This window comes from Heteronotia binoei, chromosome 14 (genome assembly GCF_032191835.1).
Source record: "Heteronotia binoei isolate CCM8104 ecotype False Entrance Well chromosome 14, APGP_CSIRO_Hbin_v1, whole genome shotgun sequence".
In the NCBI taxonomy this organism is placed as follows: domain Eukaryota; kingdom Metazoa; phylum Chordata; class Lepidosauria; order Squamata; family Gekkonidae; genus Heteronotia; species Heteronotia binoei.
In genome coordinates, this window is record NC_083236.1 from 67,943,962 (window position 1) to 67,958,839 (window position 14,878).

General features: G+C 47.7%; 1 protein-coding gene across 2 annotated transcripts in view; it reads left to right on the plus strand.

Annotated features, from left to right (window-relative positions):
* Nucleotides 1-14,878, plus strand: part of BANP (BTG3 associated nuclear protein) — a 303,621-nt gene that overhangs the window by 149,574 nt on the left and 139,169 nt on the right. Inside the window, exons 9-10 of one of the 2 annotated variants that reach the window (XM_060253627.1) lie at nt 6,023-6,153; nt 12,715-12,786. In XM_060253627.1, the coding sequence (XP_060109610.1) occupies nt 6,023-6,153; nt 12,715-12,786 (203 nt within the window). The remainder of the gene's footprint in view (nt 1-6,022; nt 6,154-12,714; nt 12,787-14,878) is intronic. The other variant, XM_060253628.1, reaches the window with a different exon arrangement.

Sequence of the window (14,878 nt, forward strand, 5' to 3'; positions counted from 1 at the left end):
GTGTTGGACTGGATGGACCATTGGCCTGATCCAACATGGCTTCTCTTATGTTCTTATCCATTTCAAACACTGCTTGTTGCCCACAGCTTGAACGGAAGTTTCACAATCAAGGATCATCAAAATATTTTAAAAAGCAAAACAAAACCCTAAGCCAGGGGCGTCAAACCCATTTGTTATGGGGCCCAGGTCTGTCGTAAATGAAACCTTGTTAGGCCGGGCCATGTGTGCCATAAAATGTAATGCCAGGTAGCGGAGATGAAAGATTTTGTATCTCTCCCGTGTGATCAAGTGAACTGGGCAAAGGAAGCTCTGGCTCTTTCTCTCAGCTAATACAAGGACAAGAAGAAGAATTGCGGATTTATACCCCACCCTTCTCTCTGAATTAGAGACTCAGAGCGGCTCACAATCTCTTTTATCTTCTTCCCCCACAACAGACACCCTGTGAGGTGGGTGGGGATGAGAGAGCTTTCACAGAAGCTGCCCTTTCAAGGACAACTATGTGAGAGCTATGGCTAACCCAAGGCCATTCCAGCAGCTGCAAGAAGGAAGCAAGAGAGAGGGAGGAGAAAGCAGACTTGCTCGTGGGCTTTATAGGAACTCTCTTGGGGCCTTATCCGCCCCCCCCCCCGGCTGCATGTTTGATGCCCCCCTGCCCTAGGCTTTCTTTTGCAGCTTGGATATATGCAGGGATTCGTGGTTGGGAAGGAACTGAGCTGTCGTAATTCAAACTTGCTTCCACGAAAAGTGGCCAATGCTGCTGCAACTGAGATGCATGAAAAGCCTCGTTTCGACTGCGCCGCCTTCCTGGGGAGACCGGCTAGCCAAGGGTCAGGCAGCTACGCAGGGAGCCACAAGGCTAATATTCTTTACAGATAGTAGGAAAAAACCCTACATGACAGATTTCTTCCAGATGGTCCCCCTCCAAAGCAAGGACCCCAACTTGTTCAGCCAGCGTATAAAAAGATTTTGCTTCTTTTCCTAGACGGCAACAGTCATGTTCTAAGTCGGGGTGGCCAACGGTAGCTCTCCAGATGTTTTTTTGCCTACAACTCCCATCAGCCCCAGTCAGCATGGCCAATGGCTGGGGCTGATGGGAGTTGTAGGCAAAAAAAACAGCTGGAGAGCTATCGTTGGCCACCCCTGTTCTAAGTGCTTGACAAAACTTCCCAGTACAGACAGCAATATACCTCCATGGTCTATTTTTGGTAGAAGGAATAATTTTTTTTGAAAAAAGCTCCCTTGGAAAACCAGGACAGAAAACCTGTCAGACAAAAGTAATTCATAACGGTTCTCAAAGTGAGTGTTAGAGACTTTCAAACTGTGAAAATATGAACGTTCTTCAGCCCGAAGACAAAACCACAGGCTGTTGCCTCATCATTTTTTCCATTTTTAAATCTCTGTGCTACCTCTTAGAATAATCTCGGCCTAATCCTGGGAAGATTTTTTTTGGGGGGGGGGGTGTGTTTAAAACCAGCAGGTCAAAAGTTGCTTTTCCTTCACCATCTGAATTCAATCAGCAGCTTCGAAAGACCAGCAAGCCCCCTTTGCCCTGCTCAAAGTCACCTTTAAGAACATAAGAGAAGCCATGTTGGATCAGGCCAATGGCCTATCCAGTCCAACACTCTGTGTCACAGAAGAACATAAGAGAAGCCATGTTGGATCAGGCCAATGGCCCATCCAGTCCAAAACTCTGTGTCACATAAGAACATAAGAGAAGCCATGTTGGATCAGGCCAGTGGCCCATCCAGCCCAACACTCTGTGTCACACAGTGGCCAAAAAACCCAGGTGCCATCAGGAGGTCCATCATTGGGTCCAGGACACTAGAAGCCCTCCCACTGTGCCCCCCCCCAAGCACCCAGAAGACAGAGCATCACTGCCCCAGACAGAGAGTTCCATCAAGATGTTGTGGCTAATAGTCACTGATTGACTTCTGCTCCAGATGCTTATCCAATCCCCTCTTGAAGCTGGCTATGCCTGTAGCTGCCACCACCTCCTGTGGCAATGAATTCTTCCTTCTCTTAGGGGGAGGATTTTTTTTAAAGGTGAAATGTTGGGCACTTATGTATGAGGGCTGATTTTGGAATTAGAGTCTGCCCTTCCTTTTCCCCTTCTTATCTGAGGCCGTGACATTCCAGCCAGATGCTGAAATCCTGTTTACACGCGGATGTATAGATATGTAGTTGCAAATACACGGCTTTTGTTTGAATATCGTGATCAGGGCATTCACCAGTCCCCTTCCCTCCTTTTTTTTTTTTAAATCCAGGAGATGTAAAAATAGTTCTTTATCATCTGTAGGGATGCAGCTGGCCTGCAACAAATGTGGGTTTTGTTTGTGTTGTTCCATTGCAAACACATTTCGAGGCTGTTTTGCTGCGCTGTAGGTCTTGTTACCAAAAAGCATCCTTGGGTGAAGGGGGCATTTTTTGAGTAAGTTACTTGTGAGGAGTGTCTCTTCTTGGAAGCTCAGCACTGCCAGGAAGTGTTCTTTTAGAGCAAGGCTCGTTGTAGAGGCAGGGTTTGTCTTTCTTTTTGGAGTGGTGGGTGTTTATATGTGTGTGCGTGCACGCAGGCATGTTTACGCGCTCCCCATATGAACCTGCCTCTCCCCCTATGAGCCCGGAAGGCCATTACGATCAGCCAGTCCCCATCTTCTGACCATCCCTGGCCCAAAGGAAGTCCGGCTTGCCTCAACCAGAGCTAGGGTTTTCTTGGCCCTGGCCCCGACCTGGTGGAATCAGCTCCCTACGGAGATTCGGATTTGGTACCCTTCCGGAGGGCCTGTAAAACGGAGCTGTTCCGCCAGGCCTATGGTTGAGGCAAGCGGGCGTCCTCATCATCTTATTACACCATCTAACTGGCCTCCCAGCAATGATTGCCGCCTGACCTTCTGGGAATGCTGAATTATTAGGAAGGGAATTGGAAACAAATCAGCCAGTATCATCATGCCCCTGTATAAATCGATGGTGCGGTCTTATTTGGAGTTTTGTGTGCAATTCTGGTCACCGCACCTCAAAAAGGATGTTATAGCATTGGAGAAAGTCCAGAAAAGGGTAACTAGAATGATTAAAGGTTTGGAACATCTATAACTAAAAATGGTCCCCACAAGTAAGCTGAAAAACCCTCAGCTTGAGACCCTGGAGAGCAGCTTGCCAGTCTGAGTAGACAAGACTGACTTCGATGGACCCAGAGCCTGATTCAGTAGAAGGCAGCTTCATATGTTCATATGAAGACACATATACTGCTCACGTTTCTGCCCCACTAAGCATTCGTCCAAACAGGAAAGTTTTGCATTGTCCACAAAGGATGCTTTCTTGGTCCCTGCCAATTCATTGCTTATTTTAGCGGCATCTGTTAAGCACAGTGTGCATAATTATCGTGTGCATGACTTAGTGTACTGCGTGTATTGTTTTCAGCAATGTGACGCATAGCAGATGTTGTTCCATGGATGTCACTATGCTAATCCTGACGTGTTTGTAATAGTCCCTTTTCGCTCACTCTGGGACGTTCACACAGTGTTACCAGTTGAGAGCCAGTTTGGGGTAGTGGATGAGCATACAGACTCTAATCTGGGGGAACCGGGTTTGATTCCTCGCTCCACCTGCATCTGCCGGTATGACCTTGGGTCAGTCATAACTCTCTCAGAGCTGTTTCTCTCAAGCGCAGTTCTCTCAGAGCTCTCTCAGCCCCACCTACCTCACAGGGTGTCTGACGTGGGGAGGGGAAGGGAAAGGAGACTGTGAGCCGCTTTGAGACTCCGAGTGAACGGCAGGGTATAAATCCAGTCTCCTCCTCCTGCTCTTACGTGCGGTATGTTAACAAGTGTGTGAGGCACGCATTCATGTGAATGACACCGGAGTTGAAACTGGTTCAAGTCCTGCAAAACCAGGTGCAGGAAAGACACAGATCATCTGCTGTCCCTTACTCCCTCATGGGCAGAAACCCTGGACTTTGCTTCTGACACTTGGCTAGAAGACCATTTCCAAAGGGAGACTCAGAACCTCCCCCCCGCAACGCACACATTCTGTTTCGGGGGTCTGTGATAAAGTGACACGGCTCCTTCGCAAGCCTCTAGAAGAACTGAGATTTGCACTAGTCGGAATCGTTCCCTAAGGAAGATACTGAATTGGGATCCAAATAATATCAAGCACACAGCAGTGTCAGGGCTTATATTGGAGCGTTCAACATCGGAATAATATCAGACAAAACTACTTATTTTTTTCCTGGGCTTGATGAGAAGCGGGGGATGCAAATAAAGACAGAAGAAACTTCTGATTAATTGGAGATGAGGGGGCTGAAATGCTTCATATCGAAGGAGGAAAACATGGAAAGCATATGGGGCAGAGGTCCATCCATGGCTATTAATCACAGTGTATTGTTGGAACTCTTTGTGTGGGCCAGTGATGCTCTGTCTTCTTGGTGCTTGGGGGGCAACAGTGGGAGGACTTCTAGCATCCTGGCTTCACTGGTGAACCTCCTGATGGCACCTGGGGTTTTTTTGGCCACTGTGGGACATAGAGTGTTGGACTGGATGGGCCATTGGCCTGACCCAACATGGCTTCTCTTATGTTCTTCTGTGACACAGAGTGTTGGACTGGATGGGCCATTGGCCTGACCCAACATGGCTTCTCTTATGTTCTTCTGTGACACAGTGTTGGACTGGATGGGCCATTGGCCTGACCCAACAAGGCTTCTCTTATGTTCTTCTGTGACACAGAGTGTTGGACTGGATGGGCCATTGGCCTGACCCAACATGGCTTCTCTTATGTTCTTCTGTGACACAGAGTGTTGGACTGGATGGGCCATTGGCCTGACCCAACATGGCTTCTCTTATGTTCTTCTGTGACACAGAGTGTTGGACTGGATGGGCCATTGGCCTGACCCAACATGGCTTCTCTTATGTTCTTCTGTGACACAGAGTGTTGGACTGGATGGGCCATTGGCCTGATCCAATAGGGCTTCTCTTATGTTCTTATGGGTCAGTTCTTGAAATAGGCTTGCCTGAAGGCTTAGCAGCCTCTCTCTTCCTTGCTTTAGATTCCTTAGCAGAGTTAGGGTTCCCATTTTGAATTAAGATTAGGACTTGAATCATCTCCGTAGGTGATTCGAAAGTGTCTGGTTATTTGTATATGGGTTATATCAGGGCTTTTTTTGTAGCAGGAACTCCTTTGCATATTAGGCCACTACACACCCCTGATGTAGCCAATCCTCTAAAAGCTTTCAGGGCTCTTCTTACAGGGCCTACTGTAAGCTGCTGTAGGATTGGCTACATCAGGGGGTACAGCCTAATATGCAAAGGAGTTCCTGCTACAGAAAAAGCCCTGGGTTCTATACTGTCCTAGTTCTCCTTTCCTTGCTTCTTAAATTCGTATTAAATAAGTATTGCAGCCACTAGGTACTTCCAAAATGGCAGTCATTTAATGAGTGAGGTGGTTTCCATGTGCGATCGTTCAGTTTGGTGCAAGCTCAAGTCCTTCCTGGGAAGGGGGGGGGGAGGGAAGGGAATGGGAACATTTAGGATTATAGATTTGGACACACAAACTGACCAGCTGTTAAGTTGTGTGGCGGTTTTGAACAGCATGTTGGAAACATGAAGTCACAACTGGATGGACTGAAGGTAATCAGTGAGTTGAAACGGCGGTGGGGGTGGGATAAAATTCCCTTTCCAAACTGGAATCTGCTCTAATGAATCTGGAACCAGGTCTAGGTTAATAAAACAGAATTGGTGGAAATGGGTTACGTGAGCAGATAAAAAATTTCATTTCTCACATCTGGGCGAAAAGTTGCCGTATAGTTTCCCCCCCCCCCCTTCTTGGAAGAATAGCGGAGTCTAATTAATTCGAGATAGAATTCAATAATAAAAATGTGTAATTATAGGACCTGCTCATGCTTCGGGCAGAGAAAACGGAGGCTGAATCCCTCCCAGGCTGATGACACATCTTGTGGAATGATCTACACCATCTTTTCAAAAACTTTTCGATTTGATTTTCGGCATCTTTTCACCTTCTCTTGTCTGTTTTCCAGAGAGCGCTCAAAGTACAGCATCGGCCCCAAACGAGATGCAAGCCAGCCAGCCACAAGCCCTGCACTACGCTCTGGCCAACGCCCAGCAAGTCCAAATCCACCAGATAGGAGAAGACGGACAAGTCCAAGTAGTATGTACTCATTCTGTACAATTCTGTAGAGAGCCAGTTTGGTGTAGCGGCTAAGTGTGGGGACTCTTATCTGGGAGCCCTGGGTTTGATTCCCCCCTCCTCCACTTGCACCTGCTGGGATGGCCTTGGGTCAGCCAAAGCTCTCTTATCTGGGAAATCCGGGTTTGATTCCCCCCTCCTCCACTTGCACCTGCTGGAATGGCCTTGGGTCAGCCAGAGCTCTCTTATCTGGGAGAACCGGGTTTGATTCCCCACTCTTCTACTTGCAGCTGCTGGAGTGGCCTTGGGTCAGCCAGAGCTCTCTTATCTGGGAGAACCGGGTTTGATTCCCCACTCCTCCACTTGCAGCTGCTGGAATGGCCTTGGGTCAGCCAGAGCTCTCTTATCTGGGAGAACCGGGTTTGATTCCCCACTCTTCTACTTGCAGCTGCTGGAATGGCCTTGGGTCAGCCAGAGCTCTCTTATCTGGGAGAACCGGGTTTGATTCCCCATTCCTCCACTTGCAGCTGCTGGGATGGCCTTGGGTCAGCCATAGCTCTGGCAGAGGTTGTCCTTGAAAGGGCAGCTGCTGTGAGAGCTCTCTCAGCCCCACCCACCTCACAGGGTGTCTGTTGTGGGGGGAGAAGATATAGGAGATTGTGAGCCGCTTTGAGCCTCTGATTCAGAGAGAAAGGTGGGGTATAAATCTGCAATTCTTCTTCTTCTTCAATCACTTTCATTCCGCAGAGCAGCTGGGGTTGCCGTCTTCTAGGTGGGACCTGGGGATCTCTGGCTGCTGCAGCTGATCTCCAGAGAATAAGAATCAGTTCCCCTGGAGACAATGGCTGCTTTGGAGGATAGACTCTTTGGCCTTGTGCCCTGCTGAGGTCCCTCCCCTCTTCAAGCTTCGCCCTCAAAATCTCCCGGGATTTCCCAACCCAGAGCGAGCAACCCGAAGGGCAGCTTTAATAGCACGTATTTGCAGATTAGTGTTAACCTCACAAATCTGGCCCCACTGACTAAGACTTCTTTAGCTGCATGAACATATGGACATGTGAAGCTGCCTTCTATTGAATTAGACCCCCCTCGGTCCATCAAATCAATCTTGTCTACTCAGACTGGCAGCGGCTCTCCAGGGTCTCCAGCTGAGGTTTTTCACGCCTACTTGCCTGGACCCTTTTTAGCTGGAGATGCCGGGGATTGAACCTGGGACCTTCTGCTTACCAAGCAGACGCTCTACCACTGAGCCACCATCCCTCCCCTTAGACATATGAACATCTGAAGCTGCCTTCTACTGAATCAGACCCTCCTGAGTCCATCAAAGTCAGTCTTCACTATTCAGACTGGCAGAGGCTCTCCAGGGTCTCAAGCTGAGGTTTTTCACACCTACTTGCCTGGACCCTTTTTAGTTGGTGATGCTGGGGATTGAACCTGGTACCTCCTGCTTACTAAGCAGACGTTCTACCACTGAGCCACTGTCCCTTTGTTGCATTTGTTGCTAGATCCAAGTGAGCACCCGCTTTGGTCTGAAGCTGTAGAACAAAGTAGGAGTTAAGCTTATCTTTAAGACCAACGAAGTTTTATTCAGAACGTGATCTGATGAAGTGTGCTTGGAGCACACGAAAGGTTATGTTCTGAATAAAACTTTGTTGGTCTTAAAGGTGCCCTTGACTCCTACTTTGTTCTACTGCATTTGTTGCTGTTGTTGTTTGATCCAGGTGGGCAAACCGCATTGGTCTGAAGCAATAGAAGAAAGTTTAGGACGAAGAATGTTTTATTCAGAATGCGAGCTTTTGTGTGCCTGCACACTTCATCAGACGATGAAACGGGGTACAATGAGCAGTGCCACATATAGCTGGTGAGCAGTGGTTGAGCATGCAGAAAAGGCCAAAGTTAGAATCCAATAAGAAAAATCTTGAAATCAACCATTTGAAAGAGCACCAAGTTTGGTCCGTTGTTGTAAAGGTTGTTTTTTTTTTTCCCGGTGGGTTGGTGCCTGTCTGCATTCAAAATGCAAATAAACGGTTGGCATGCGTGACAGCCATTCTTGTACAGGCATATAGATTTGCATGCAAATGATCATTTAAGTCTCCCAGTCGTTCCTTCCACGTGACGCTCACAGTCGACACTGGTGATGCATGTGCATCCCACACCCTCCCCAAGTGCTAGCAATCTGGAAATCCATTTGAGATTAATTTATCCTCATTTTTTCCAAAGTACGTTCTAAAGCATTTTTCGACATCTGTTAGCTGAATTCCTTACATGTGTATCCATTTAAATTCATGTATATAAGCAAAGCTTATAAACATTGACATTAAATTCCTTTTCAAAAAGTTTAAATAAAGTTAACACTTTGACCCCAAAACCCACAGAAGGCAGGAAGTTTAAAAGTTAAGTGTGACACTCCCACCGTGTCTCAAGCTTGTGTGTTTCTTGAATAGATTGCCTTGGTGGGTTATAGAAGAGCTTGCCTTGGCTTCCGTAGCTTTGTTTCAAAATATTAAATCAAGTGCAATGTTGCGTGGAATTTAAATATGTTTCCTGCCGTTAGGTGGAGGGAACGCATACTTTCTCAACCTGTATTTTCATAAGTTTCCAGATACTTGCAGTTCTCTTCGCATTGGTAGATTTGATGGAAATCCATCGCTTTTTAGACAGCCCAATATATCTCTTTGACAATCAGCCACATAGACGGCTGAGGCTCAGTTCTGCCCCCGGTGTCTGTATGGGAGGGGGCAGTTCTTGGTTCTTTCCAGTTTGGGGAAAGGCTGAGACTTGCTTGTGGAATACCTGCTTTGCACCTCTAGCACAGTTTCTGGCATTGCCCATGAAAGGATCCCGAGTCGCAAGTATTTGGAAGGACGCCTCTCTGCCTAAGATCTTGGAGAGCTGCTTGCAGTCAGAGTAGATCGCCATGAGTCAGTTGGCCTAAGTTGGTGTGACGCAGCTTCAGAAGTCCTCTGCCCCTCGTTTCTCAGAGTACCACATGCCCATCAGTGAACTGGGGGTTGATTTTATATGTTTCCGATTTTGTTTTATAGCATATATCCCAGACTCTAAACTCACAAAGTGACTTTTGGCAACAAAATGATAAAACTACACAGTTGAGATCTAAAAGCAGAATATGAAACTAACCAGGAAAGACAGCAGTCAGTGTTCCCTCTAAGCTGAGTTAGCGTGAGCTAGCTCACAATTTTTTAGCCTCCAGCTCACACATTTTTGTCTCCATTCAGGGAAAATGGCCCCAGAGCAAACTAATTGATGCCGTCGCTCACCACTTTCATGCCAGGAGCTCACGAAGTAGAATTTTTGCTCACAAGACTCCGCAGCGTAGAGGGAACATTGGTCCCCACCCAGCCCCAATACCTGCAAGTTGCATTCTTGATCCTTCAGGGGGAGTGCAGTCCTGCCCAGAAGGCATTGCGTATCACCCCCCTGACCCAATGAACCATTCACCCACAGAACCTTATCTGGATTGAACTTCAGTTTATTGCTCATCAACCACCCATTATCCATGCAAGGTGCTTATTTAGGATTTCCACTGAAACCTTCCCCCAGTCAGCTGAAAAACAGAAATGGAGCCTGATCTCCTAAGTATACAGGTGTCCTTGTCCCCCAAACCCCTGAATGACCAAACCCAGTGGCTTCTTGTAGAGGTTAAGCAGTGTGGTGTGCTTGTGCCAGAGGGTGAGCAGAAATCTCCCAGGGCCACCTTCTGGATCCAGTCCAGTAGGTGGGAGCAGAACCTCTAGAGTGGAGCAGCTCCAGTTGCCATCCCAAAGGAATCAACAGGATGAATCTTGAAGGGCAGCAAACCTTGGTGGGGGAAATGAATGGCTTTTTCTTCAGGTCCTGGACCCCGAAACAGAGCAGAGCTGTCTTTCCCCCACCTCCTTGGGGACAGCCACACGATCTGCAGAGAGCCTCATCAGGTTATTTATGTTTTAAAGATTTTCCCCTGGAAGCCAGCAAGAGTTTAACATTGTGAAGGGAAAGCGATTCTAATCTCGACATGGATTGGATCCGTGGGTCTAATTTTATATACAGTCCCTATTGTCGTGTGTGATGCTTTCAGCACGCCGCTTCTCCCTATAAATAGACCGTTTCCTTCCAAAGGAAATGAAACTGTTTGAAATAGAAGGGTCTCTGTTTCTTTGAAATTCATGTGCAATTGTTGGTGCGCTATACTATAGGAAGAGCCTTTGACAGGATTCCAAATGGATATCTTTAATCTCGGTTTCATACACAGGCGTATGAAAACGAACACAAAAGAGTTTTTTTTTTAAACCAACGTAGCATCCAGTTTACCAGCAGGTAAATTTCTTTTGCAAAGGGCCAGATAGATTTCATAAGGAAGTTTTTCGTTTTCCTTAATCACTTTTTCTGTTCTTTTTTTTTTAAAAAAAATCAAGTGATATGTTTGATTTTCTTTCTGAAGTAGTTGTAGAGGTCAGCGATGTATAGCAGTGGCTTTTGTTAAAACTCTTTGAAGATATTGGATTTAAGAAGATATTGGATTTATATCCCGCCCTCCACTCCGAAGAGTCTCAGAGCGGCTCACCATCTTTCCCTCCCCCCCCTCACAACAGACACCCTGTGAGGTGGGTGGGACTGGAGAGGGCTCTCACAGCAGCTGCCCTTTCAAGGACAACTCTGCCAGAGCTATGACTGACCCAAGGCCATTCCAGCTGCTGCAAGTGGAGGAGTGGGGAATCAAACCCAGTTCTCCCAGATAAGAGTCCGCACACTTAACCACTACACCAAACTGGCTCTTCCAACCACCCTTTCAAGGACAACCTCTGCAAGAGCTCTGGCTGACCCAAGGCCATTCCAGCAGCTGCAAGTGGAGGAGAGGGGAATCAAACCCGGTTCTCCCAGATAAGAGTCCACACACTTAACCACTACACCAAACTAGCTTTGGGCCATATATTCTGCTAGTATTGACTGGAACAACTGCAGTAGTGAGTGATTGGAAGGCTGCCCTTCTAGACCAGCGGAGAGGGTCAAAGGGGGACATTTTCCCCTTCAGAATAGGCAGGGCTTTTTTTGTAGCAGGAACTCCTTTGCATATTAGGCCCCACCCCCGCTGTAGCCAATCCTCCAAGAGCTTGCAGGGCTCTTAGTACAGGGCTTACTGCAAGCTCCAGGAGGATTGGCTACACCAGAGGGGTGTGGCCTAATATGCAAAGGAGTTCCTGCTACAAAAAAAGCCCTAAGAATAGGAATCTAGACCCAAGGGTTCATGTCTTTTTATACTCAACCATGCCACGTGTTTATTCTGATCGCAATTATTTGACGGCTGTGTGAGCAATCTTGAGGCTTTCACGTGTCATTTTTTTGCAATTTGACAAAGCCATGGTGCTCCTATTGAGCCGCGTCTCCCGTTTCCTCAGGATATTTATCGAACAGGCACCCGTTGGGTGGGCAGTGGACTTTGCAATGTGGAGCCAAAAATACAAAATGCACAGCGAAAATTTGTACACGTGCAGAGCAGTGGTCCCTCTAAGCCGAGCTAACGTGAGCTAGCTCGCAGATTTTTAGCCTCCGGCTCACACACTCGGGAAGGATGACCCCGGAGCACACTAATCTAGGCAGGAGCTCACAACTTGAATGCCAGGAGCTTGTAAAGTAGAATTCTTGCTCATAAGACTACAGCTTAGAGGGAACATCGGTGCAGAGTGTTAGGTTCAGAGCAGCAGCAGGAAGCCTTTCCTGTCCCCGAGGCCTGTGTGGTTGTGGTGGTTGTGGTTTTAGCTGAACCTGTCTTCATACCGTCATTGGAATTAGAGTTGCCAGCCTCCGGGTGGGACCTGGAGATCTCCTGCTTTTACAGCTGATCTCCAGCTGGCCAAGATCAGCCCCCCTGGAGAAAATGGCTGCTTGGAAGGGTGGACCGTGCTGAGGCCCCTCCCCTCCCCAAACCCCGCCCTCTCCTGGATCCTCCCCCAAGGTCTCCAGGGATTTTCCAACACAGACCTGGCAACCCCAGTTGGAATTCTGTGACCCTTCTGCCGCTGCAGGAATGTCTGGTGTGTCTTACTGGCAGTGCTTGCTTTATTTATTTATTCAGATTAATATCTCGCCCTCCCTGGGCTTTTTTTGTTTGCCTAAGGCAGTGTGGACGAGGTCTGTTGAAGCAAGAATTGGAGCGGGGTGGGGTCAGAAGGCAGTTGGCTCAGTGCTGTCCAGTCAACCAAGCAAGAACTTTCCCTGTCATTGTGATTTGTACAGGATGGGTATATGGTCTCTCCATAGAGACATTATGGGAAGGGTCAAAGAAGAGGTTTGTTCTTTCTTTGGGAAGGGACCGAGCTCCACTGCAGAACCTGATATCCAGCTTTTCAGTGGATGTTTTGCAGGCTGCGTCTCAAGCAGGTCAGGTTCTGCTACTCCCCAAGCATCCTTGTAGCCATTTATCTCCTAGGGTTCAGGTTCCTCTGCTTCCTTTGAAGGGAGAACGGCGTCACACTTTGGGGGAAGCTGATATTCTGTGCCTGCCACCGCCGCAGAACTGACCTAAATCTGTTCCTCTGGTTCTGACTGATGCTTCTTGGCGCTTCTTTTTCTTTTTTCTCCTCACGGATCCCGCAGGGTCACCTCCACATCGCCCAGGTGCCGCAAGGAGAACAGGTGCAGATCACGCAAGACAGCGAGGTGAGCCACAGACCCTCCGGCCAACCAGGAGGGCCGGATAGGTTGTTGCTGTGCCGGTACTTCCACGCTCAGCATAGCTAAAGTACATTAACTGAGACCCTCTGGAGTGATTCAGGCCCGTGGCAAGGCTCAGCCTATGCATTTATCGCTCCCGCAAATGGAAAGTGCACAGGCCTGGAAACTGCATGCCCAGCTTACCTGGTATTTTTACTTGGTTTACTGCTGAGCTGAGAATACAGCAAGGCAAGACTATGAGCCGCTTCCGGTGTTGGAACTTTAGACGGGCAGATCTACGCTCATTTACAAAGGCGTGTGTGTTCTTTGATGAGGGAATAACCACTGAGGTGTTCTCTTAATAGTTGCCAAGAGCCTAAAGGGAGCTGTTTTTAACTTCTTCTATTTGAAAATTCTAAGGGAAATTACCACCAGGTGTAATTGCAGATGGCATGGCAGTTTCTTCCTGTGCTTCATTTCTTCCTTTATACTTCTAGACCGCAAGTTTCCCCCCAAAACTGGCCCTTAAGATTGAGTTTTATTATTTTAATTTTTTTAAGGCATAGCTCTTAGCATCCATCTAGTCAACGTTGGGTCTGTTAGGAACGCTGTCTGCTGAAACAGCCAAAGCTTGACTAAGTTGCTCTGCTAGTTAGAGGCTGGCGCATTTTCATTTTATGTCCAGCTGCGCTTTTGACCAGCTGACCAAGTAGGTGAGGAGCACAGCTATTCAAAAGTTAGGACTGAAGAAGGCTATTTCAGTTACTAGCAGCCCCGTGGCACAGAGTAGGAAAGCTGCAGTACTGCAGTCCTAAACTCTGCTCACGACCTGAGTTCGATCCTGGTGGAAGCTGGGTTCAGGTAGCCGGCTCCAGGTTGACTCAGCCTTCCATCCTTCCAAGGTCGGTAAAAGGAGTGCCCAGCTTGTTGGGGGGAAAGCGTAGATGACTGGGGAAGTCAATGGCAAACCACCCCATAAAAAAAGTCTGCCATGGAAACGTCGTGATGCGACGTCACCCCAGAGTCGGAAACAACAGGTGCTTGCACAGGAGACTAACTTGACCTTTTCTTTATTTCAGTTACTGGTTAGCAAAATAGGAAACATTATTTCAGGAGAGTTCCTACAGCAATGATGGACAACTTTCCTCCCCTTTCAGACATCTCTGGGTGCAAAGAGAGCATGGCAGGAGAAATCACCGTGCTCTCTTTGCACCCAAAGACCTCTGAAAGGGGAGGAAAGTTGCCCCCCAGTGCAGGGGGTGGGGTCTATATCAGGGTTGTTGAACCCATTTCTTATGAGAACTGGATCTGACATAAATGAGACTTTGTCAGGCCAGGCCATGTCGGACTGGGCCATGCGGGTACCTATTTAAGATTAGGTAGCAGATACATAAACCTTATAAAGGACACAGGCAAACACAAGTAAAGATTTTTTTAAAAAACTTAACACATGCTTAAAATATTAGCACTCATTGGACTTAAAGGTGCTTCCTTTGTATTTCTCCCATGGGACCCAGAGAACTTGGCAAAGGAAGCCTTCTTCTTCCCTTCTTTCCCCAGGGGACCAGGAGGGGGAGGAGCCTCAGCCAATAGAAGGAAGAGAGGCTTGGCTCAGTAGCTCTGCTGTGTGATTGAGAGAGCCTGGCAAAGCAAGCTCTGCTTCCCCCCCTTCCATCCCAAGGGAGAAGCCCCAGCCAATGGAGAAAATACAGGCTTTGCTCTGTAGCTCCTGTGCGATTGAGCAAGCCTTGCAAAGCAAGCTGAGATGCAGAAGGAAGCAAGAGAGAGGGAGGAGGAAGCAGATGACAGCCTGTTGCTCAGGGGCCAGATAGGAGCTCTCCAGGGGCCTGATTCAGCCCCTGAGCTGCATGTTCAACACCCCTGGTCTGTATAGTACAGACATCATTCACACAATACCATACAGAGAAGCTGTTCCTTCCATCCTAAAGAAAAGCTATTTGGCAGGGCTGTGAGCAGAGGGTTTCTTATTGGATGCTGAGTTCCCTATCCTAAGAATGTCATCTTTTATTTTTTTTAAAAAAATATGTCAATTGTTATGGACAATTGTTATGTTATGTTATGTGGGTTTGAAACCACA